Source organism: Meriones unguiculatus (assembly GCF_030254825.1).
Source record: "Meriones unguiculatus strain TT.TT164.6M chromosome 13 unlocalized genomic scaffold, Bangor_MerUng_6.1 Chr13_unordered_Scaffold_41, whole genome shotgun sequence".
Taxonomy (NCBI): Eukaryota; Metazoa; Chordata; class Mammalia; order Rodentia; family Muridae; genus Meriones; species Meriones unguiculatus.
Window position 1 is genome coordinate 3,011,042 of NW_026843650.1, and position 26,942 is coordinate 3,037,983.

The 26,942-nt window shown below is 37.8% G+C and overlaps 1 protein-coding gene across 1 annotated transcript; it reads right to left on the minus strand.

Moving 5' to 3' along the window:
• Window positions 1-4,802: 4,802 nt before the first annotated feature.
• On the minus strand, window positions 4,803-26,392 carry LOC132651208 (vomeronasal type-2 receptor 116-like; the record flags this gene model as incomplete). Its single annotated transcript, XM_060376458.1, has 6 exons — window positions 4,803-4,952; window positions 8,059-8,945; window positions 17,382-17,505; window positions 19,160-19,387; window positions 24,051-24,895; window positions 26,131-26,392. Coding segments are annotated over 6 exons (2,496 nt in total), but the record flags the coding sequence as incomplete, so codon positions are not given.
• Between the last annotated feature and the right edge of the window lie 550 nt (window positions 26,393-26,942).

Below are 26,942 nucleotides of genomic sequence, written 5' to 3' on the forward strand. Positions count from 1 at the left end.
GGCTTGGGCCACTAAAGTGAGAACACTGTAGCACATGGTACATTTATCTGTTTGGGCGGATTATCACATTTTGAGATTTTCAGAGTTTTTATGCATAACATATTTTACACATTTAATAAGTTATTAAAGTGTATGCCTTTGCCATGTCAGGCAACCCCTAACCAACTGTAATTCCAACTTTATGGGATCCAGTGTCCTCTTCTACCCTCCATGGACATACAGACACACACACACACACACTAAGCACACATGGACATATGTCTTTTAAAAAGTAAATGTACAATCATCCTCACAACTAGAAAAGCACATTTTTAAGAGGTGCAGCTGAGAGGCACCATGATAATGTGGCCTTGACATACAGAATATTTCCTTATGTGTTTTACACCTTGCTTCTTAAATAAAAGTTTTTCACATGTTCTCTATACAAAATAAAAATAGAACCCTGTGGTTACTCCTACCTTCTTTAATTTCTTTTGTTTCAAACCCATTAAGAATTTCTTGTGATGGAGATTTTTAAAAAAATGATATAAAATGAAGTTTCACAACTTTCTCCCATCTCTATTTTTTTTAATAAACAGTACTGCATGCCTTCCTTTTGAATGGAACTCAGCAATGGATTACAGGCATGTGCCAGCAGGTGTGGTTCAGATTTTTTGTTTTAATATTATTATTATTATTATTACTATTAATATCATCATTATTAATTATCTTTTGCTTTTTTGAGACAGGGTTTCTCTGTAACCCTGGCTGTACAGTACTTTCATTGTAGATCAGGCCTGCCTGGAACTCACAGAGATCCACCTGCCTCTACTTCCTGAGTGTTGGGATTAAAAGTGTGTGCCACCATGCTTGTCATGATTTTCCTATAGCCTGGGTGAAGTCACACTTTGTGACTTAGGACATGTCCAGAGTTGTGAGTGAAGAGCTGGGAGGGGGTGCAAGCCCTTGTTTTTGGAGACAGGGTTTCTCTGTGTGACCTTGGGTGTCCGGGACTCGCTTTGCAAACCTGGATGACCTGGAACTGACACCTGCTTCTGTTTGCCCCACTGACAGTCACAGGTGTGTGACACCATACTTGGCTTTTTGTTATAATCTTTAAAAATGATTTATAATCTCTGATTATGTGTCTGCCTTCCTGAGACCATCCCTGTTTTGACTGGGAAAGTTGGCCCTCACTAAAAGAAAGGGGGCAGGGACCCCAGGATTCCTTCTCCAGTGATCAGGGACTGGCTAGGCTTTGGCTGAGCAGGAGAATTTAAACTGGACACATTTAAACTGGGATTAAGCTGGGGCCGAGTACGCAATAAACTAGCTTTACTTACTAATGGAAGGTTGTGCTTTTTTCCCTCTCCTAAAAAGTGTAAATCCCATTTATTTGTTTGTTTTTATATGTCTGAGTGTTTTGCCTGTGTGGGTAGGTGTGCCTGTGGACCAGGTGGATGCCTGGTGCCTGAAGAGTTCAGAAGAGGAAGCTGCATGCTTTGGAACTGGAGTTACAGATGGGGTGAACTTCCGGGGGTGGACAGACCTGGTCATTTGCAAGAACAAGTGCTTTTAACTTCCGAGACATCTCTATAGCCCCTGATCTATAAAAAGCATCCATGATATTGTCCTCAGTGTTGTGGCATATTGGTAGAAATCCTCTCACGATATTGACCATAAGTATAGAAGGCAGACACTGAAATTTCTGCGATCCTGCGACGCTCTGCAGCCAGCATGACCTTGCCCCTGGTGTTATGGGGATCAGTCAGGAAATTGATCAAGACACTGCAAAACACCAGCATGCAGGGTGTTGGGAGCCTGGCTTCTGTAAATCAGTCAGGAAAACTCTAGCCAGAAAAGTCTGGTTCAGGGTGTGCAACTGTGTCAACACAGGGGATACATTCCATCAAACTCCACAGACCATAAGTGGAATCCAAGAGCAGATGACGAGGACAGACAGGTGACTGATACCAGCAACCACCTCAGTGTTCCTGAATTAGAATTATATTCACACACACACACACACACACACACACACACAGAACAATATTATGTGTCTCTCTCTCTCTCTCTCTCAAACACCCCCCCCCAAATGAATCACGAACAGAGCCTCGGAGTGGCTTGCTGTGTGATGCAGATGACTGTGCTGTGGTGACCAATGAAGAATAAAGAGCAGAGGAAGCAAAAGAAGCAGACAGCTTAGAATTCTGGGATTGCCCTCAACAATGGCACAAGGGTTAATACTTCACAAAATGACCCCAAACCAGAGTTGTGATAATGTAGAAGCACAGAGCTGCACCAAAGCCATGACCAGTGGATTCTAAAAGGCGGGGCAGATCACTTGTTTGAGGAAGTGGCTTTATCTCACAGACACACACCTTTATATTTCATAAAGAGGAAATTGTCAGGCTCCAGTTTTACAGAAATTGTTAAAATGATTGATGTGTCTATTGTTATTAATAAAAAGAACAAAGAAAAAACATGAGGGATACATGTGTCTGCAGAGATACAGATGTTTGCTCACACAGAAATACCATAAAAGCATGAAACCAGAAGCCATAATGTACGAAAAGGAACTATATATATATGTACATATATAAGTAGATATATACATATGTACATATATACACACACATATGTAAATATATAGCATTGACACCCCACAAGTATACCCTTGATCTTTTTCTGTTGCCATATGTTGCTGCTCATGGGACCTACCGGTTAGTCTGGTTTGTTGCCCCAATTAGACCTCCTTGGAGAACACTAAGTTCTTCATTTATTATTATTATTATTATAATTATTATTTAAAGGCATAGTGAGTGTCTTTTGGAAGGGAAGGGAACTTTATTGATGATCCGTGGTGTAGTTTTCTTTTCTGTGTGTGGAAGATTTATTATTTGAACAGTATTCTGCCTGCACACAGAAGAGGGCGCCAGATTTCACTATAGATGGTTATGAGCCATCATGAGGGTGCTGGGAATTGAGCTCAGAACCTCTGGAAGAGCAGCCATCCCTCTTAAGCTCTCTGTCATCTCTCCAGCACCCTTATTCTTTATTTTTTAATTCGTTATTTTTTAATTCATTATTTATTTATTAATTTTACATTCCTGTTCTAGACACCTTCCTCCTCTCCTCCCAGTCCTACTCTCCCTATTTCCCATATCACCCCTCACCTGGCTCCTCAGAGAAGAGGATCACCCTCCTCCCCCATGCCCATTCACCCACACCAGCTCATCAAGTCGCATCAGGACTGAATGCATCCTCTCTCTCCTAGCCTGGTGAGGTAGCCTGGACAGAGGAAAGTGAGAGAAACACTAGCTTGTGGGTCAGGGTGCATTCTTATGTGTGTTGGTTCTGCTATGCTTACAAGGCCTTGTTGACCTCATGTCCTTCATCTACTCTGGAGTTTACACTCTGTGAACAGAGTTCCTTGAGCCCTTGGGAGAGGGATTTACTGGAGACATATCATTTAGGGTGCAATAGTCCAAGACCTCTCACTGTATCAAACTAGACGTGGGTCTCTGGATTTGTTCCCATCTGCTGCAGGAGGAAGTTTCCGATGATGGCCGAGCAAGGCACCGTTCTGTGAGTATGGCTGTGCTCCTTTAGCACAATTAAATAGCCTAGCCTGTGAAGACGCAGGCTGCTGGCCACCCAAGCAGTATTGGATCAAGGTTCCTTCTCATGGAGTGGGCCTCCTGAAACCCAACCAGATATTAGTTTGTCAATTCCATGACGTTTGTTCCACAAGCACACCAGCAAATCTTGTATTCAGGTCATTTTTGGAGAGTGAAGGGCATATGGCTGGTTTGGTGTGTACTTTTCTCTTCCGGTGGAACGCAGCGTATGTTCCAGTATCATGAACAGTAGTCCATAGAAGGTGAAGGTTCTAGGTAGGCGCCCGCTGGGATTCTCTGTGTCCAATGACTTGCGGAGGTGTTGTCCTCAGCAACAGAATCTTACTATCAGGTTGAGGAGAGCACGAGAGGATGGATACAGGTTGGGTGGCCCCAGGCCCTGCTTTGATCTAGCACAGAGTCCTCCCACTTTCTGACCCCATGGGACTCTGGGAGGAGGCCGGCTCTCAAGACACTCCTTTGTGTGTTCTTATTAAATTGAAATGAATACATAGTATTAAATTAAGCACGTGACACGTGCACCACCAGAGGGCACTGGATCCCTTGACAGGTAGGTTGAGGATGGAACTGGGGATGGAACCGGCACCTTGGGAAATGACAGGGATTCAGTGTCACAGAGCTCTGGCAGTTTGGATGACAGGTGTGAGACACTGAGTCCGGATTTTTGTTTTTGTACTTTTAGATTCATTCATTCATTCATTCATTCAGCCAGCCAGCCAGCCAGCCAGCCAGCCAGCCAGCCATTATCCATCCATCCGTTCATTCATTCATTCTACAGCATTCTGCCTGTGCACCAGATCTCCTTACAGATGGTTGTGATCCACCATGTAGTTGCTGGGAATTGAACTCAGAACCTCTGCAAGAGCAGCCAGCACTGTTAACCAACGAGCCACCGCTTCTGCCTTTGGCTTCTTCTTCTTCTTTTTAAATCTTTACAAAGGATTTATTATCTGAATTGGCGCATTTCTGCCTAAACAATACAAGCCCTGCTTTGACTGGGAGACTCGAAATTTCTTTTAAAAAGGGGGCAAGGACAACAGGATCCCTTCTACATGGACCAGGGACTGGCTGAACTGCATCTGATGAGGGAAATTCAAAGTACACATTTTTTTTTTCCTGCATACAAGCAGCTTCCAGCACCCGGGTGGGTTTACTTTCGGTACCAGGGGCGGGGCAATGACGTCATGATTCGGCTCCGAAAGGTGCGGAATTCTGAAGACAACGAGGGCCGCAGGGCGGGGACGTTAACAGAATACTGGGGACAGGGAAAAACGCTGTGTGCACTGTGGCAATGGAAAGGGCTTTGGGGGACACTTCTGGGTTCTGGCAAAGCTGCAGGAGAAGGAAAAACACAGAGGATGGCGTGAGAGGGTGTAAGCAGTGCGCACAGCATTCTGGGAAATGTATTTTCGCGTACGCGACTTGGTATAGCAGAAGAAAGACCCGGCTATGTGACTACAAATAATCCCAGAAGGCCTTGCTCCGAGGCCCGCCATGTTTGTAGTTCTCGCAGAGGCTCATGGCCGGCACAATGCACTCTGGAATTGTTTGTAGTTCCCTGACTACAGAGATCTCCAGGTCTGTCCTTCACGTCCGTGTCTGGGACATTTCATCATGAGTTCAGTGGTCTGTCGTAAGGATGTTCACAATCGTACGAGATAAAACAGATAATTTTTGTCTATAAGACACCTATAATACAACGTGAGTGGCTAGATTTGGGGCCGAAATGCAGTAGATAGATTTAGAGCCTGGATGGCTCCTAAGAGGGTGGATGGGGTGGGGGCTTTTGGACAGGACTGTGGTGAATGTTAAGTGGAACGCGAGCACCCACAAGAATACATGCCATGTCTTCAATGGCTTATGTACTGTTGAAAAAGCAGGCACTTGAGGAAAACTATAAGGTTATGTTCCAAGAACCTGACAGTCGGTGGAAATTGAAAGTTCAAGAGTTAGCAGGGCACCTCTTCGTTTTCCTAGTTCCGGAATCATTCTGTATCCTGTTATTTTCTGGTTATTTCAGACTGAACAAACAGCATCTTTACGGGCTGGAAATGGACCGTAGTTTTCAGGTCAAATAGGTAATAGCATATAATTTTGAGGATTCTCTTAGAAAACCCTTACCAATAACTCAAAAGCTAACTTCTCATGACTTGTGTTGGAGTTCTTGTTAGATGGAGGGACCATTGTCATCACAGGGGCAAAGGTTCATTTAAACTAAATTTTCATTTTATACAACTTAAATGGATTATACATATATTGTTACTAATACAATATTACAATATACATACAATATACATACAATATACATAGATTGTTACTAATGTGATTCCGTGTTACTTTTTCAGACATCCTTATTGTTATTTTACCTTCCTCCCTTTTGTATTTCTCTCAGTCTCACATCCTAATTATTATAATCCCCTCATGTTCTTCCCTTTTCCTCTTTCAAATCACTGAAACCCTTCTACTTCCTACTGTTCCCACAACAACTCCATTCTCATCTGGGAAATGCTCTCTTTCTCATTCCTTGTTATTGCAATTACTGCCAGATATGAACTCACATCTGAGTACATACATACTCAGATTAGAGCTAGGAACCTTAGAGGAGAGAATATGTGAAGTTTGTCTGTTTGTGTTCGGATTACCTCATATAACATGATTTTTTTTCTAGTTCCATCTCTTTACCTGCAAAATTTTTATACTACTCAATAGCAATTCATTTTAAAATCATGAGCTAAAGAGGTAATATTTAGTTCATTTTTCAGGCTATAATATAATTATATCATTTTGTGTCTTCTCTTTTCTTCCCTCCAAACCTTCCCACATACCTCCCCTGCTTCTCTCTTAAATCCATGGTATTTTTTTTTCGTTAATTGCTATTATACTCTTAACATTAATTGCTCAGTTTAGTAATGTGACTTCCATGGATGTTTTCAGGGCTGATTGTTTGGTGTTGGATAACTGAGTGTATGCTCTTTCTTGGGAAGAATATTCATCCCACTCTCTGCCTTTATCAGTTTCCTGTAATTTTTGCATACGACTGAGGCCAGTGGTTTCTTTCTGGAGCACGTTCACATGTCTTATATTTTTCAACTTCCAGTCCATGTTTATGCAGGTATATTGGTAAGTCTTTTTTTTTTTTTCTTTATTTCTTATATTTGGTAAGTCTTATGGCTGTGGCTTCTGGTGTTATTAGGAGATACACTACCAAAACCTACTGTGATCCTCTGCCTCATATATGTTTTTCATCACCTGTGTTGCATGATCTCTGAGCCTTAGATCTGGGAACTGTTTTGTAGATATGTGTGAGTGTTCTCCAGAATTCTGCCTTATGATTGGTTGTGCTTTTCAGTTATGGTTGTTTGTGTAAAGAAAAGCTTCTTTCATCAGTCATGAAGTGACGAAACTTTACTTATCTGTGAACTTTACTTATCTGTGTGCATTATTAAAAATATTTAGGGTGCGATGTTTATATTCATGAATGGACTTACATGTATTATAGGGATTTTATGTAGATAATTCAGAGAATGGTTGCTTAAAACTCACAAATATTTATTGTTATTTCACTGACTTCCTTCTTTTATATAGTTATCCATCTTCATATTTAGAGTTCCTCCCCCACATTATCCCAGTCAGATCAATTATACCCTGCCATTGTATGTTTTCTTGTTCTACAGTTATTCTGTGGTGAATACTCACATCTGAACATTTGGAGCTAGATGCCCCAGAGTATAGAATGGGAGATATTTGTCTTCGGAATATGGTTACCTTAATTATAATTTTTTCTGACATATATTTATGTGTGATATTTTTCTTATCGATTTATCATGTTAAAGATATTTATGAGTTTCTATTTCTTACCTATTGTGAATAGAATAATAATGAACATGACTGAGCAAGTATTTCTAAATGGGATAGCTAGTTATTTTTACATATGTAAAGGAAAAGAGAACAGGGTCATGCTGTAGATTTATTTATATCTTTTGCAAAATTCTCTATACTGATATCTGGAATGGCTCAAACTGTTTAAAAGTCCGTCCTCTTAGCAGAGATTGATTTTTTTGCCTGTTATAAAGAGAATCTCAAATGCCACCCAATGCCCTGTTATACTCCCCAAAACAAGAAAGAGAAGAACTAATTAGTTCTTGTACTCCTTATCTCAGTTACTGTCGTGTAATTACATTTGGAATATTTATATTGTTTATGAATTGAATTCATAAGTAACATGCATAACATACTAAAATTTTAGCAGCAGCTTCTCTTCTGAAATAAAATGTCTGTGATTGTGAGACAAAGTGAGGGGCTCTTCTTTTTGTTTAAATATACATTTCAGAAAAAGTTTCTGAAGAGTAGGTAAATACTTTATTTTTAGTATACTAATGAGTTTTATTAGAGAAACCAATACATCAAAATGATCAGTTTTTGTATGCTATTTTTTGTTTTTCAAACATCTCAATGAGTTTTTATCAGGTTTTAAGAGAATAATGTAGCACTTTGGGAAAAAGATGCACCCCAACAGCCCTGCACTGGAAGCCAAGATGGAGAAGACCTCCACAGCCACCATGGCTTTGCCCTTGGTGCTCAGGTAGACTGGGATGAAGGTGACCCAGACACTGCAAAACACCAGCATACTAAATGTCAGGAACTTGGCCTCATTGAATGTGTCAGGCAGGTTCCTCACCAAAAAAGCCACAGTGAAGCTGCCTAAAGCCAGGGTTCCTAAATAGGCCAGCACACAGTAGAAAGCAGTAACTGAGCCCTTGTTGCATAAAATGATGATATGATCATATTCAGAGTGTGCATCTCTGTCAGTATAGGGAGGTGAGGTTCCCAGCCAGACTCCAGAGAGAACGAGTTGGATCAGGACACAGATTGGGATGACAGCATTATAGATGCCTGAGACAAACAACCTTCTCATTTTTCTTCCTGGTTTCATGACTCTAAAGGCCAGGATTACAGTTATAGTTTTTGACAAAACAGTGGAAGTAGCCAAGGTGAAGACAAGTGCAAATGTTATCTGTTGAAGTATGCAGGAGGTTGTGTTTGGGTGGCCAATGAAGAGAAAGGAGCAGAGGAAGCAGAGTAGGATGGAGATGAGCAGTATGTAGCTGAGAGTCCGGTTATTGGCCTTAACAATGGCTGATTCTCGGTGTTTGAGAAAGATCCCCAGAACTGCAATTGTGCTGACAGAGAAGCAAAGAGCTGTGCATGCCAGAGCTATGCCCAGAGGATCCTCAAATGAAAGGAAGGTCACTGCCTTGGGCAGGCACTGGTTTCTTTCAGGGTTTGGGTACTCTTGAATTGGGCAAGGGATGCACTCCTGCTGATCTGTGTGGAGAAATTGGATCAGTATTTCACCTTATACTAGTACATATTCATTGTACATTTAATTCATTAAACTGCTTTCCAATGATGTGTGTAACATGTTGTATTCTGCTTCCTGTTATTGCCAAGGACATAAACTCTCTATAATTCACATTTCTACTTTTTATCTTGTTTAATTAAAAATAAGTTTCTGCTCAACAACTTATCACTGTTTCTCTAGAGTAGTGAAACCTATTTTACTCATATTCAGATAAATTAATACTGTCAAGTAAGCCTTCAAATTCTTTCATACTTTCAGTTTCTAAGTATGTGTACATTGTATTTTGATGACATCAATGTATAAAAATGAACTTCCTTGTTTCCATCATCATGGGTTCTTTTCATTTTACTTCTTACTCACTGTTTCAGTGGTTATTTCTTAATCTGACTCCTATAATTTTTCTAAGGTAACATGATGATAAGTTAGGTCCCATTTCCATGAACTATGGAACAGTTCAGATTTGGTGGTAAGTATACAACCCTTGCATCAACAAACACCAGCTATAAGCTCAGACCAATTATTACTGATCTCAGCTGTGAACGTTGGAAATAAATTTCTATAGTCTTTGACATCCTTTGACTCAGGACAGGACTCTTTCTCTTTCATTATTAATTCCAGAATAATCCTGGGAATTGTTCTAATTTACACTCTTGTTCTTCCAGTAATATTTTGAAGACTAAAAAAATAACCTACATGACATAAATACCATAAATCTATAAAAATGTTAAATCAGAAAGGGAGAATGACACAGCCATTTTCATTGAAATTTCTGAGAGTCATGAAGCACAGTTCCTTGGTGCTATTCCAGCAAAGCTGTGCAGATTGTTACAATCATTGTTCTTCCGTCTCTAACTTCTGGTTTTTGTTGGTTACAATCATTGTTCTTCTATCTCTAACTTCTGGTTTTTGTTGGGTTTTTTTTTTTTTGTGTGTGTGTGTGTGTTGCATTACTGTGGACTTTCTTCACTATGATTTAATTTCTGTTTTTTTCTACAGGAAAATTATGTCTAAGTCTTTTTAAAATTAGGCATTTTTAAATTAATTGTACTTTATTCACTTTGTAGCTTGGCTGTAGCTCCCTTGCTCATTCCCTCCACACCTTCCCACCCTCATTTCCTTCCATTCCCCTCTCCAAGTGTGCTGATAGTGATGTCCTCCCCTTCCCTCTGACCATAGCCTATCTGGTCTCATCAGGACTGGCTGCATTGTAAGGAGAACAGGGACTGTCTCTGACATAACCTCAGTGGCTGGCTCTTGGATCACCTCCCCTGAGTGGGGAGCAGCCTTACCAGGCCATAGAGGAAGACAATGCAGCTAGTCCTGATGATACCAGAGTCTTATGAAAATACTAAACTTAACTTTATCTGTCCACTGTTTGCAAAACTTCTTTATGCCCTGGAGATTATTAAGCAGAGGTAGCCATATAGGGAGATGAAGCCATTATTTCAGGAGTTTTCTTGGAGTATGTGCCCCTAAATAGTATATTGGTGCAGGGTAAACAAAGGCAATATGGGAACCCTGAGAGGCCTGGAGATTCAGGTATTGATTTAAGATGCATTTATTATAGGCTTAGACCTCCTGGAAAATGTAGCTTAAAGATTGAATATCAAGGAGGGTATACTCCTCATGGAATGAAACCCAGTAAATAAGATAGATTGACTTAAATAAACATTTTTCTACATTGTAGCATAGATGATGATACATATAGTAAAAGGAGCTATTTGTTTGTATTTGCTACGCATAAAAAGATCAGTTAAAATATTTTCTGTTTCTCTGGACTGCACTCATACTGTAAACAATTCCAACCTAAAAGCAGGCTTTTACATATTAAATGTGTTTTCTTTGAAGGAGACATTCTTTAGATTCCTTAAAGTACAGTTATAGGGCTAATAATGATAATCAAATATGTTCTGTATGTTCTTTTAAAATTGTAACTTATCTTTTATCCCTGTATAATGAAAAAAATCAAACACCCATTCTGTACCACTTGTATAATCATTAATCTGTGTTTGTACTGTGAAACTTCTATAAAGAAACAAGAGCCTTGTCAGCAATAAGTCAGAGCCAATAAAACGTCTAAATTTTAGGAGTCAGCTTCTATATTCCCCTAACCACCTCAGCTGACTAATTCCCTGTCCTCGCTGACTCCTGATCTGCTCTCTGGAGCACCCTGTAGACAAACACCTCTCCTTTCAATGCTTAGGATTGCCCCACAGAAAGGCTCCTGGAACAAGCTCACAGAGAATGAACTGCCAACAATAGAGCATGCATGGGACAGATCTGGGCTCCCCGCACATAAAGACTAAGTTGTGCAGCTTGGTCTTTATGGGAACACCTAACAGCAAAACTAAAGCTGCCTTTTGTAGCCTCAATAACAGAAGTTGTAATAACCTTATTGCAACTTTAAATGCCAAGGCTGGTTGATATCCATGGGAGACTTCTATATGCTTTTTGAAAAGAATGGTAGAAGGGGCATATTGGGTTGGGAGGTGAGGTGAGGTAGAGGGTCTGGGAGGAGAGGTGTGAACAGAAGCTTGATAGTACACCAACAAATTAATAATATAATAGAAAGAAATAATAACATTGTAATAGAAATGAATGAAACAGAAACAAAGAAAACAATACATAGAATTAAGCAAAGGAAGAGCTGGCTCTTTCTGAAGATAAACAAAATTGACTGACCCATAGCTCAAGTAAATTAAAGAAAAAAATAGAGTACTCAAATTAACAGAATCAAAATTTACAGAAAAACATTACTACAGAAACCAATAAAATTCAGAATATTCTAAGGAAATATTTTTAAAACATACTATATTCCAGTAAGCTTAAAAATGTACATGAGATGGATAAGAAATATTTTTAAGACATACTATATTCCAGTAAGATTAAAAATATACATGAGATGGATAAGTTTTAGATTTGCCCAAGCAATCATTATTCAAAGATGAATTTGAAAAAAAAATCACAACCCAAATAGACCTGAACAGACCCATGAGGAAATTCAAAAGGTCACAAAAGGCTCCCACCAAAAGAGAAAAGAAGGATGAAAGATCAAGAAATGGAAAATTTAGTATGATGGAGACCACTGTGCCCCATATCTGAGGGGCAGAGATTGAGATAATCTGAGACCAGTGTATGGACAGGTGGTTAGATCCAGAGCATCAAGTTTGCTGCTTCCTGATCTGGACAGGTCATCCAGGGAATTGAGTTGATCTGATCTAGGCCCCCTGTGGCCATCTCATGGATCCAGGAGTAGTAAATTTTGGACCACCTGCCCCTTCACATATTCCAGTGAGTTTGGATCCCCATATTTAGGGACTCTGTGCTCTAGCAGCCAGATTTCAGATCCCTCCTGCTCCCTGTGTGCCAGCTTCATGATTACTGGGAGAGCATCCCACCCACCAAGCCACTGTTCTTCTAGTCACCACATGGACAGCAGGCGAATAATAGAATTTCAGAAATCCCAGATCCAAGAAGACAGATCTCAGAGGAATCTGAGTACAGGGAACACAGTTTGGGGCAGGCCTGTAAGTGGCAGCACAGATTTATTCTGAGGAATCCCGGGATGCCACCTGGGGCACCTGCACCTTGATAATAATGAATAACAGTACCTGCACCCCAAAATTCAGGGTTCCAGTGCATGCACACCCCTGTCCTTCAATTCACCAGCCTCTACACGTTTACACTGCCCTGTACCTTGCCCTTCAAGATGCTGTCATCTGAACCATCAGCACCCATTGAGCCACTGCACATTTGACATCTTCCTGAATACTACTCTAAACTCCAAAGACAGGAGGATGCAGTCTTTGGTGCAGTTTCCAGGAAAAAAAAAAAAAAAACAGGTAAGGCTACAGACCAGATGGCTAAAGGCCAGCATAGAAACACAGTCAACAAAAACTGAGACATCCTGACTCCACCAGAACCCACCCCCAAGAGCAATGGATATTCTAATAAAGCTGAAACACAGGAAAACAACATTAAATCTATGTTTATGCAGTTATTAGAGACATATAAAGAGGAAAAGAACAAATATCTCACAGAAATACAAATAAAGACAAGGCAAACAAAGGGTTCCAGTGCATGCACACCCCTCTCCTTCAATTCACCAGCCCCTACATGTTTATGTGTCCGTACACTGCCTTGTGCCTTCCCCTTCAAGATGCTGTCATTCTTTGTATCTTAAGATGGACCCATTCTTGAGCCACTGCACATTTCACATCTTCCTGAATACTGCTCTAAACTCCAAAGACAGGAGGATCCAGTCTTTGATGCAGTTTCCAGTAAGAAACAGGTAAAGCTACAGACAACCAGATGGCTAAAGGCCAACAGAGAAACACAGTCAACAAAACCTGGGACATCCTGGCTCCATCAAACCCCCCTCCCCTGAGAGCAATGGATATTCTACTACAGCTGAAACACAGGAAAGGGACATTAAATCTATGTTTATGCGGTTATTAGAGACATATAAAGAGGAAAAGAAAAAAAATGTCTCACAGAAATACAAGGAAAGACAAGGCGAACAGAGAGGCCATCATAGACAAGAAACCACAGTTAAACAGGTGAAGTGAATTATTAAAATCTTGGAAAGAGGCAGGGAGGAGATGAGGGAGGGAGGGTAAGATTGGGGAGGGAAGGAGGGATACAGCTGGGATACAGAATTAACAAAATGTAACTAATGAGAAAAATATAATAAAAAATATTCAATTCTTGAAAATGGAATTTGAATAAATAAGGAAACACACAGAAAACCCTGGAGATGGACTACGTAGAGAACAAATCAAGTACCACAGAGATAAGCATGACCCACAAAATATAAGAAATGGAGGAGAGAATCTCAGGCATTGAAGATACAATTGAAGAAACTGATCTATCTCTTAAAGAAAACATAACAATTAGAAAAGTTCAAGGACTCCTTGAAAATGTGAAACACAAAAACAATAGGAATAGACTAAATAGATTATTCCAGACTCCAAGGTGCAGAATATATTTTTAATAAAATCAGAAGAAGATTTCTCCAACCTAAAGAAAGAGATAACCTTAAACATCCAAGAGGCTTACAGTACACCAAATAGAGTAGAGCAGAAAAGAAAATCCTTTTGCCATAAAATAATCAAAACAATAAATCTACATAATGAAGAATAAAATATCAAAAGCAGCAAAGGAAAAAGATCAAGTGACATAGAAAGGCAGACCTATCAGAATCACACCAGACTTTCCAACAGAGATTATGAAACCCAGAAGGGCCTGGGAGAATGTCATGTAGATGCAAAGAATTCACACATGCCAAAGCAGACTACTGTACTAAGCAAAACTTACAATCAACACAGATGGAGGAAACAAGATATTCCATGACAAATCTAAATTAAAACAATGTCTATGCACTCTCACTGACTGTAAGAAACTACTAGAAGGAAAACTCCAACCAATTGAGATCAACTACAACCACAAAACACATGATATAGATAACACCAGAAAAAAATCAAAAGAAAACAAGCACACAAACAAACTATCTGCAATAAAACCACAATAAAAGGAACTGAAATTCATTGATGACTAGTATCTCACAACATCAATGGAGTCAGTAATCCAATAAAAATACACATGCTAACAGAATAGTTATGGAAACAAGATCCAACATTCTGCTGCATACAATAAACACACTTCAGCCCCAAAGATAGACACTACCTTAGAGCAAAGTGCTAGAAAAAGGTTTTCCAATCAAATGGACCCAAGGAGCAGGACGATCTTAATACCTAATAAAACAGTCTTCCAACCAAAATTAATCAAAAGAGAAGTGAAGGATACTTTGTTCTCATTATAGAAAAATCCATGAGGACAACAATATCTTGAATAACTATGCGCAGAATAGTAGGGCACCTGCATTTGTAAAAGAAACATTATTAAAGGTTCAATCACACATCAGTCCCAACATCAGTAATAATGGTAAACGTCCACACCTCACTCTCATCAAGTGACAGATCATTGTCACAGAAGCTAAACAGTGAAATAATGAAGCTTACATAGGTCATGAATCAAATACCTAATAGAAGTCCTCAGAAATTTTCACCCAGACACAAATATGCCTTTTTCTCCGCAAATCAAGGAACTATTTCCAAAATTGAACATATGTTCAGGCACAAAGCAAGTCTTAACAGATACAATAAGACTGAAATAATCCCTTGGATCCAATTATACCACCACGTTCTAAATCTGGACCTCAACAATGACAGAAAGAACAAAATGCCTACACATACAAATGGAACCTGAACAACTCAATAACAGGTGTCATTGAAGAAATAAAGTAATTAAAGATTTTCTAGCATTCAATGAAAATTAAGGCACAACATGCCCAACTTACGGGACACAATGAAAGCAGTGCTAAGAGGAAAATTCATACCACTAAGTGCCTTTGTATACGAATTTGAGGCATTTTATACAAACAATCTAATGATACAACTGAAAGACCTAAAACAAGAAAAGAAAAAAAAAGATGTACACAGAGCCAAAAGGAGTAGACTTCTGGAAATAATCAAATTCAGTGCTGAAATCAACATACTAGAAATGAAATGATTCAAAGAATCAACAAAACCAAGAGCTGGTTCTTTGAGAATATCAACCAGAGAGACAAACTCTTAGCCAAACTAACTAAAAGGCAGAAAGACACTATCCATATGAACAAAATAAAAAACAAAAAGGGTGATAGGACAGAAACTAAGGAAATCAGAGAAATCATTAGGTTTTACTTCAAAAGCTTATACACCACAGAAATTTATTATCTATATAAAATGGACAAGTTTCTTGATAGATTCCACTACCAAAGTTACATCAAGATCAGGTAAATAAAATGTCCTATCTTCCCTAAGAAAATAGAGGAAGTCATCAAAAGTCCCCATCCAAAAAGGCCCAGGGCCAGATGGTTTCAGCACAGAATTCTACCAGACCTTCAAAGAAGAGTAAACACCAATACTCTTCAAACTATCCCACAAAAAAGAAACAGAAGCAACATTGACACATTAATTCTATGAGGCCACAGTTATGTCACAGTCAAGACTGAAGAAAGACATGAACTTCAGACCAATTTCTGTCATGAACACTGACACAAAAATACTCAGTAAAATACTCACAAACCAAATACAAGAACACATAAAAGATATCATCCACCCCTATCACATAGGCTTTATTCCAGGCATGCAGGAGTGGTTCAGTATATAGAATTCCATCAATTTCATCTACCACATAAACAAAGAACAACATGATCATTTCTATTAGAAGCCAAAAATCCAATGCATGTTCATATATAAAATTTTGGAGAGATCAAGGACACAAAGCACATACCTAAACATAGTAAAGTAAATATACAGAAACCCTATAGCCAACATTAACCTAAACAGAGAGAAACTCAAATCAATCCCACTGAAATCAGGGACAAGGCAAAACTGCCTGCTCTCTTCATATCTTTGTAATATAGGAATTGAAGTCATGTGTCATTCTGCATGGAATTTGACCCATAGTAGCATTAGGTCTTTGAATATAAAGAATATTTAATTAATTTTTCAACATTTTATCATTTGCAATAATAGATAAAAATCCTGTTTGTATTATGGTTGTCAAAGGATTGGCCTACCTATTTAAATATAATAAATAGTAGGTTCTCATCATTATATTGATGTATTTCCCTTCTGACTTTTTAATTTTTTCATAAAAATTTTCATTTTAAAAATGATATAATTACCTCTCTATGCCTCTTCTTTTTCATTGCTCTAAACCTTCTGCCTGACCCAACTTATATTTATTCTCTCTCAAGTACATGGGCTCTTTTGTCATTAAATGTGTTTGTGTATTTGTATATAAAAATGCAACCTGCTCATTCCATATGATATTACTTATATATGTTATCACACAGTTGACCACAACCCTAAAAGGCAGCCATATTTTCATTCACAAAGACTTGCTTTTTCTATTGTTGATACTTAAAAATGACAAGTGAGTTGTAAATGCAGTTCAGTTTCATGTGCATTCAGAAACAGAAATATACTTTTCCTGGAGTTATTTTGAGGCAGGAATCATTAGGTTTGCTAATCACAGAAATACAAATCAAACCTGGACAAGAGGAGATCTCACATTTAATGGGGAACTCATAGCATGGAACACTGCAAGAACTGAGATGGCCATTCCACATATCAAAAGGCAGTTTTTTTAAAAGTAGGGTGCATATGACACAACACCATGAGAACTGACACTCCAAATTCGCACATTGTGTGGCTTCAGCAATGATTAATTGATTTGGGGATGAGTGTTAGAGACATATGGAACAGCACTACATTATGACACCAAGGTCACTTCTTAACTTTCCCCATCTTCATTCCCAAGCAGTTTGAGTAAAAGTATTATTTTTCTACCTGTCTGGTTGGAAATGTGCTGATCTGGACAAAATGCACAAGAAAAACAGCAGACTGGTCTTTCTTTTTGTAGAACTTTCCAGAATCCTGGACCACAGCTCTGTGTACATACAGATTGAGGCGTCTGAAGGCAGCACAGAAAAACTGATCATGATATTGAACATCAGTTTAAAATAGTTTAGGCTAAATACATGTAACCTATAGAAATTGTATTTGTTTATGAAGAACTCTGAGGATTTAATGTGGGAATATAGAATGGAGATTTAAACTTACCACACTTTCCAATACTAAATGTTCAACATCCCTTTTTGGTGACCAAACTATGACTCACTACTGTGCCTATTCTGTGTGAAATGTGTAGGACATCAAGATATTCTCTTCTGTGAGGCAGTAAGCCAGAACTCATTTTATTGTATGAATTTTGGGACAGTTGGATTTTAAGATAAGAATCCATTCATACTTGCCTCCAAGCACACTTGCTTCTACCTTTATATTTCAGTCCTGTAGTAATTCCCATGCACTCTGATTCGGCTGCAAAAGGAAGTTTAATTTTCTCATGAAAATGGTTTTGCCATTGGTGAATTATAATCTGTTACTGTGACTTTTACCCTTGACTCCCAATGCTAGGGATTGTTCTTTGCCTTTCTTTTCAAACGTTAGTGTAGTTATCAAATGGGATTTTCAGCAGTTGTATTCTTAGATAATCACATAACTAATAAAATTCTAATGCAATTTTAGTTTGTTATATGTTAGAAATTTTGTAGGACAGGAAATATTTCTTGGACTTCTTTTCTGCCTTGGTTTGGATTCTGATTCTTTCTAATATGTACATAATAACAGTAATGTGTTTCTGGATAACTGGATCAGCTGTTAAGAGTGCATACAGCTCTTGCACTGAAATATGAGTTCAGTTCCTGACACACATTTTGAGCAGCTCATATACATTGTTTACAGAAATGTCTTGTGTCCAAATCCATAATTTATTGTTTATGTTAGCTCACAACCTTGTGGAATTATTGATATGCTTGAACATGAGTTGTGTGAATGGAAGAATGCTTGAGCATCAGCTAGCCTGTATAATTAACATATGTGAAAATTTCATAAGTTTGTGTGCATGTGTATGTTTACATATAGAAACACTCATACATACCACTATATAACCATGAGCTCTCAATTATTCATTCACTGCATAATGGACAAACACAAACATTCAAATTCAATTCATCTAATTCTTGCTAAGGAATTAACTGACCTTATGTGTGCATTTGTATGTGTATTTATGTATATATACATATATGTAATTCTGAAATATTGGTTCATTTCTGATTTAAAGTCACAAAACAGAACTAAAGAGATGTTTTAGTATTTAACATGCTTGCCACATAAGCAGGAAAATGTGAATTTGATCATGATGAAAGGATGGAAGACAAGCTGGGTGCAGAAAAATGAGCCTGTAATCCAAACTTTATGATCATGAAGACAGAGTGAGAACCTAGGAAATGCTGGCCACTGAGTTCAGCAAAATCATAAAGTAAGGGTTTCACACAGATAAAAATAAAGTTGACAGTAACTGAAGAAGATAACCACAGTTTACTGTGGACTTAAGAAGCACATGTACTCGTGTGCATGAACACCCACACACAAGCTCACAGTCACAATAGAGCTAAGAATTAAAATCTCACAATTATTTTAAAAGTTCAAAGAATCATTACACAATCATTTTTTATCATTCTTTACAAATAATTCCCTTCATATTAAATACTGAAAAATTTCCAGACCTGTTTGTAGTTGCTTGGCCATTGAATCAGAACTTCATTGATGAAAAAGCCTTGATCTTGTGCACTCTTGAAGACAAACTCTCCCACTTTAAGTAATAGTGCATTTCGAAAACTATATGCAATAAAGTTTTGTATGTCATACATTTCCCTAATATTCTTGTTCTCATCAAAGCTTATTTCATCTCCAGCAGCATTTCTAAATTTAATTTTCCTCAGAAATGGATGAAGCTGAAGAGAGACATCATATGACATGAGTGGCCCACACAGATTACTGGCTGACTTTAAAGAGAATTTCATTTTCCCTCTCTCTAACATGGCTTTCTTTTTGAAAGTGCTTAGTTTGTTTATTTGTCTTCCCAGGTTTTTAGTGAGATTAAAATTATTTACGATAGAAATAATGCAAGAGCTACTGAACACAAGATAGATGAGATGCAAGATAGTATAGTGTGTAGCATGTCCTTAGTTGAAAAAAGGTCCTCTGTCTTTCTCTAGGACCAGAAAATAATATTTCCATTTAGAAGATGTAGATTTGAAGAGGATCCAAAATGGCGACACCCAGTGTATATGGTTACTAAGGATTCGACTATAGCGACTTCACAGCAAGTGAGAGGTTGTGCTGTGGACTCGAAAATGCCAGTGTCTATGCTTCACAACTGTACAGAAGATACTAGAAGGAAAACCCCAACCAAAGGAAGTAAACAACACCCAGAGAAACACAGAAAATAAATAACACCGCTGCTGCAAAACCAGAACAGAAACACAAAAACTTGCTGCAATCTTAAAAATCAAAATAACAGGCACTAGCAATCATTAATCATTAGTATCACTCAACATCTATGGACACAGTTCCTCAATAATAATAATAATAAAAAAAACAGAGACTAACACAGTGGATGGATGCATAGACAGGACTTATCAATCTGCTGCATACAAAAAAATCTTAAAAACAAAGGAGGACATTACCTCAGAGTGAAGGGATGGAAATAGGTTTTTTAAGGAAACTGACCCAAGATGCAAGTTGAAAGAAGCCATCCTAATATCTAATAAAATGACCTTTTAACTGAATGTATTCAAAACAGATATGAGAGGACACATATCATAGCAAAAGGATACATATGATAGAAAAAATCCACCAAAATGATGTCTCAATTTTGAATATTTTGCTCCAAATACAAGGGCACCTGCATTTGTAAAAGTAACAAAGAAGCTTAAATTATACACTAATACAGCCACAGTAATAGAGGGAGACTTCAAAACCCCACACTCACCAAAGGACAGGTCATGAAGACAGAAAATAGAGAAACAAACTAACATATGCACAGATCAAGGAGATTTAACAGACATCTACAGAATTTTTACCCAGACAAAAAGAATATACCTTCTTTTCAGCAACTTACACAACCTTCTCCAAAATTGCCCATTGACTTGGACAGAGAGTGATCCTCAAAAAGTACAATAAAGTTGAAATAACCTTTTTATCTTATCAGACCACCATGGATTAAAGCTAGATATCAATAACAATGGAAACAAAAGAAAACCAAAAAAAAAAAAAAAAAAAAAAAAAAAAAAAAAAAAAAAAAACCTCATGGAAACTGAACAACTCAGTGACTACAGAGTCAGGGGAGAAATAAATTAAAGATTTTCAAGAATTCAATGAAAATGAAGGGTAAACATGACTAAACTTCTGGGACACAATGAAAACAGTGCTAAGGAGAAGTTCCATAACATTAAGTGCCTTCCTAAAAGGAATTCAGGAATTCTCATAGTAGCAACTTAAAAACACCTGTAAAATCTCTAGAACAGACAGAAGTAAACACACCCAAGATGAGTTGACAGCAGGAAATAATCAAACTCATAGATGAAATCAGTATCATAGTAAAAACCAAGAGCTATTTCTTTTGAGAATGTCATCAAGATAGACATACCTCTAGACAAACTAACAAAAAGTCAGAGAGACTGTATCCAAATAAACAAAAGCAGAAATGAAAAGGGGGAATAACTCCAAAGAATCATTAGATGTTATTTCAAAAGACTGAATTCCACAAGTTTCAAAAATCTAAAGAAAATGGAAAATTTTCCTGATAGGTTTCACTTACCAAAGTTAAATCAAGATCAGGTAAGCAGGTTAAAGAGTCCTATAACCCCTAAGAAAATAGAAGCAGTCATCAGAAGTCTACCAAACAAAAAAATATCCCAGAACCAGATGGTTTTAGCATGGAATTCTACCAGACTTTCAAAGAGGAGCTCACACCAATACTTCAAAAACTATTGTACAAAATGAAACAGAAGGAACATTGCCAAACTCAGTCCTATGAATCCACAGTCACATTGGTACCTAAACCACACAAGGACCCAACAAAGAAAGAAAAGCTCAAACCCATTTCCCTTATGGACTTTAATGCAAAAATACTCAGTAATATACTGGTAAAACCAGTCCAAGACCACATCAAATACATCATCCACTATGATCAAGTAAGCATCATCGAAGGGATGCAGGGATGGTTCAACATATTTAAATCCATTACTGTAATTCACTGAAAGAAAAAAAAATAAACATGTTCATCTCTTTAGATGCAAAAAAAGCCTTTGATAAAATTGTACACCACTTCATGATAAAAGCCCTGTGAAGATCAGGGATTCAAGGCACTACATAAACATAATAACAGTAATATACAATAATCCGATAACCAAAATCAAATTAAATGGGGAGAAACTCAAAGCAATTACACTAAAGTCACAGAAAAGTACAAAGCTGCCCACTCTCTTCATAGCTTTTCAGTGTAGTACTTTAAGTTCTAGCTAGAGCAATAAGACAACTACAAAACATAAGGGTCCAAATTGGAAAGGAAGAAGTCAAAATATCCCTATTCACAGATGATACACTAGTATATATAAGTGACCCAAAACATTTTACCAGAGATGTTCTACAGTAGGCAAACCCCTTCACCCCTTCAGTAAATTGGCTGTTATAAAATTAACTTATAAAATCAGTAGTCCACTCGACTATAAATGATAAATGGGCTTATAAAAATTAGGAAAACAATATATCACAATAACCAGAAATAATATATTATATCTTGGTGTAACTGCCCAAGCAAGAGAAAGACCTCTATGACAAGAACTTCACATCTCTGAAAAAAGAAACTGAAAAAAATATCAGAAGATGGAAACATCACCCATGCTCATGGATTGATCAAATTAACATAGTAAAAATGATAATCTTACAAAAAGCAATATACAGATTCAATGCAATTACTATCAAAATACCAACACAATTCTTCACAGACGTTGAAAGAACAATTCTAAACTTCATATGGAACACACACACACAGACACACACACACACAAAACAAAATAGCTAAAATTTTATGTATAATAAAAGAACTTCTGGAGGTATCTCCATCCCTGACTTCAAGTTGTACTACAGAGCAATAGTAATAAAATCTTATGGGACAAAATGAAAGCAGTGTAAGAGGAAGGTCATAGTAAAGAATCAATGAGACCCAGAGCTGGTTCTTTGAGAAAATCAACAAGATAGACAAACCCTTAGGCAAATTAAATAAAAGGCAGAGAGAAATCATCCAAATTAGCAAAATCAGAAACTATAAAGGGGACATAACCACAGATACTGAGAAAATCCAAACAATCATACAAAAGCCTGTATGCCACAAAATTTGAAAATCTAAATGAAATGGACAATTTTCTTGATAGATTCCATTTACCAATATTAAATCAAGATTGGGCAAATATATTAAATAGTCCTATATGCCCCAAGGAAAAAGAAGCAATGTCAAAAGTATCCCTTACAAAAAAGCCTAGGGCCAGAGGGCTTCAGTGCAGAATTTTACAGACCTTAAAAAAAGATAACTCCAAAGCAAATGCTTAGCCTGTTGGCCAACTGACGGGCAGAGTGAATGGAATTTTATGTAAGAAGTGGGAAATAGTAAGAGCTGGAAAGGACAGGAACTCCACAAGGAGAGCAACAGAACAAGAAAATTTGAGCACAGGGAACTTCCTAGAGACTCATACTCCAACCAAGGACTATTCATGGAGATAACCTAGAACCCTGACAATGCAGCCACTTCTGATGAGAACTGATAGACTAAGATCAGAAAGAAGGAGAGGAGGACCTCCCCTATCAGTGGACTTGGGGAGGGGCATGCATGCAGAAAAGGGGAGAGAGGGTGGGACCGGGAGGGGAGGATGGAAGGGCTTATGGGGGGATACAAAATGAATAAAGTGTAATTAATAAAAGTTAAATAAAAAATAAAAAAAAAACTAACTCCAATTCTCTTCAAACTATTCCACAAAACAGAAGAAGAATGAACATTACCAAACTAATTCTATGAGGCCACAGTCACCTTGATACCTAAACCTCATGAAGACCCAAAAACAACAAAAAAAGACTTTAGACCTATCTCTCTTATGAACATTGATGGAAAAATACTCTATAAAATACTTGCAAACCGAAACCCAGAATACATAAAAGATATCATCCACCATGACCACGTAGGCTTCATCCTAGGCATTCAGGTTCAATATACAGAAATCCCTCATTGTAATCAATCATATAAACAAACTGAAGGAGAAAAAAAACGCATGATCATCTCTTTAGATGCCAAAAAAGCATCTGACAAAATCCAGTACCCATTCATGTTTAACTAAGTCTTGGAGGCATCAGGGATACAAGTCACATCCCTAAACATAGTAAAGACAATATACAGCAAGCCTATAGCCAACATGGAACTAAATGGAGAAAAACTTAAACCCTTTTCCATTTTAACTTATACTTTTAATTACAAGATGAAAATGTTCTATTGGCTTGACCCCAGTAAATTACTTACTAATAACGTAAGATTCTAAGCTTCCCCTGCTTATGAGTGAGGCTTACCTGCCATGGTAGAAGCCAGTCTGTGTTTCTGTCTTCTTTAGATCCCATTTCAGTTTTGCTCAATAGCATTTTATGTAGAGCATAGGCCACTGCATACACTGCGTTCCATATGGAATAGCTGGGCTCAGAAATAGTTATCATATCGTTTATTTTATCCTTAGTCTTTAGGGAAATATTCACTGGACAGTGTTTATGATTTCCACACCGGGAAGCAGGAGGTGAACAATTAAAATTATCAATCCAGAATTTAGAGACGTAAACATCTCCTGGGTAATGGGAGGGTGTAAGGGCCTCAAGAAAGTGCTTGAAACCAGGGATAGTTCTCTTTTTTAAAAATGAGAAGCTTCCACTGAATAGGTTTATCAAAACATGCTTTTCACTTGTTATAGTCTCTAAGTATGTCGAGTGTGGCTTTGCAAAGATCCACACCTTCCTTCTGGTTACAAAGATATTATGAATGTCTACACAGAAGAACAGCAAGTCATCTATTTCACCATAGAATAAATTCACATTTACTCGTGTATGTTGTTTCAAGTTCTGCAAACCATAACCATATTTTACGTTTTCATTAAAATTATCTAGGAGTTTTTCTGTAAAGGCCACACAGATATCTTCTGATACCATCTTTACTTTCAGGTCAGAGAGGAACTCCTTTCCTCTCTGATCATCAGACACAATGAGCCCCACCCACTTCCAACCAAAGCGGAGCAATAAAGAGATCAGCCCTTGGGCTAGACCTCTGTCTTTAGTAGACATCTGATAAAGGGATGGGGATGTATCTTTGTCACTAAGCACGGAATCAAATGGTCCATATGTGACCTGAAGAAGCAAAGAAAAAAGTGATTCTGAGTTTCAGGCATGTGGAATCATCACCCTGAGTGAGGAAGTGAATTCATAATTCAAATATGAGGGTTAAAGGACTGAATATTGTTAAGGAGATTGTCTTCCGTGAGATTAGCTTGTCCCTAAATTATGTGGTGGAATACAGTCTTTTACAAATACCATAGGCTCCAAAGTTATTAAGGTGTCTGAAGCAGCCAGTAAGTTGTTCACTGGCTTTGAAAGGCAAGATAGCTCTCTCTTGTTGCAGTAACAATGCAAAAGAGTATCTGATGTAGAGAAAACTGCAGAAAGCATTAACAGGTACTTTCTAGTCACCATATTTCTAAGAACCTTCATCTTTAGAAAAGCAAACACAGAAAGAGACTAACACAGTTTTTAGAGATTCAGTTTCTTATGTTAAAATGTTTCAAGTTGTGATGACCTGGGGCCTCATTGCCAGGGTTTACTCTATCATCCCTCTAGATAGAGTTGATAGAGACAAAACTCAGACAGATGTAAATAATTGTCTTTTATTTTTTATTACTTTAGGTTAAAACACATTTATGAATTGTTTAACTGAGTGATAACAATGAGAGTTACCATGTGGGTTTTTTTAATCTTGATTATTGCTGACCCTTGTGCTCACCAAGTATGTTCTCTGTTTGTATTAATGACTGCTGATAGATGCATTTCTTAACTGTAGCCTCACAAGAGTCAATTGTATGATACAGCTAAGTGGTTGGTCTCTGTAGGTGCTATTCTGGGATCTACTTTCCTGAATGAGATCATTAATTCCTTGAAAGTTTTACATCGGTGATGGCATTAAACATTGTTCCAAACTTAGTTACATGTCCTGGACTTTCTTTTTCCATATGTGAGGTATTGACAACTGTAGGAATTTTGAGATGTTTATATGCTAGATTGGGTAGTTAGGTATCTTTGCTGTAGAATTTGACTTATGATCAAATACAGACTGAGTATCTGCAGTAAATAATCCATTGTTTGGAGATAGAATCATGGATACTACTAAGTGAACTTAGAAATTCCCAGAATTTCCTTTCCAGGCTTTTCACCACACTCTGTCATCTGTTAAGTATTGCTATATCAAAATAATTCATTCACTGCTATTTGAAATCTGCCTACACTAAACATAATCCACTTCTCTTTTTTCTTTTGTTTGTTCTGTTATTGTTTTTCATTAGTTTCTTTGTTTTGGTCAGGTCTGAGATGTGATTGTGCTTAAAAGTATGTTTCTAACTTACTTGTGGGACATTGTAGAGCTCTGACAGTGTTGCAATTGCAGCAGAAAATTCCGGCTTGTTTCCTGAAAGGATTCCTAGAGCTTTGTGTCGAGTGTTGCACTTGTAGTTAGGAATATAATCACTCCTTCCAGACAGCCACATCAGAGGGCCCTCCAAAGTTTTTTTGTTAGAATTAAAGGCATTGTAGATGTGGGGACCCAAAGTTATATTGGGAAGCAGGTTTGAGTCCTTATTAATCTCTTCAATGGCAAAGTATAAGGTCAGAAAATATTGATAGTTTTTCCAATTGTATCTAAACCAGAGGAACAGAATGATTGGTATTATCAGTACACTTTTCTCAAAAAGTCTTTTATCAAATACAGGAACCTAGAGGTCCTAGCCTTTGACTTTTCTTGTGACATGTAAATCTTGTGTGAATAAGCCCATGACAACCCAGGAACATCATCGAACAGCTCCTAAACTCTCAGAAGTTTAACTGTTTCTAATGTTTTTTTGGTGTAAAGTGTGTGCATAAAATATCACTTGTTTGTATCCTATGAGTACTGAATATATAGGTGCTTATGGTGTTTCGGCTCATGCAAGCACAGCATTATGGAAGGGTCACTAACATTTTCACTACGGATATAAGTAAGAGCTTCATGTCCATGTATATGGTAATTATTCTATTTCATACTCACTTGCAAAAGTTCTAACAAGTTTATATGTGCTCTTAGTGTTAAAGTGTCTCTTTGTGGTATATAGATGGACCACTTTGAATAAAAGCTAGCATCAGTTCTCAGTACCCAGAGGGTGGCCTTGGGAACATGTT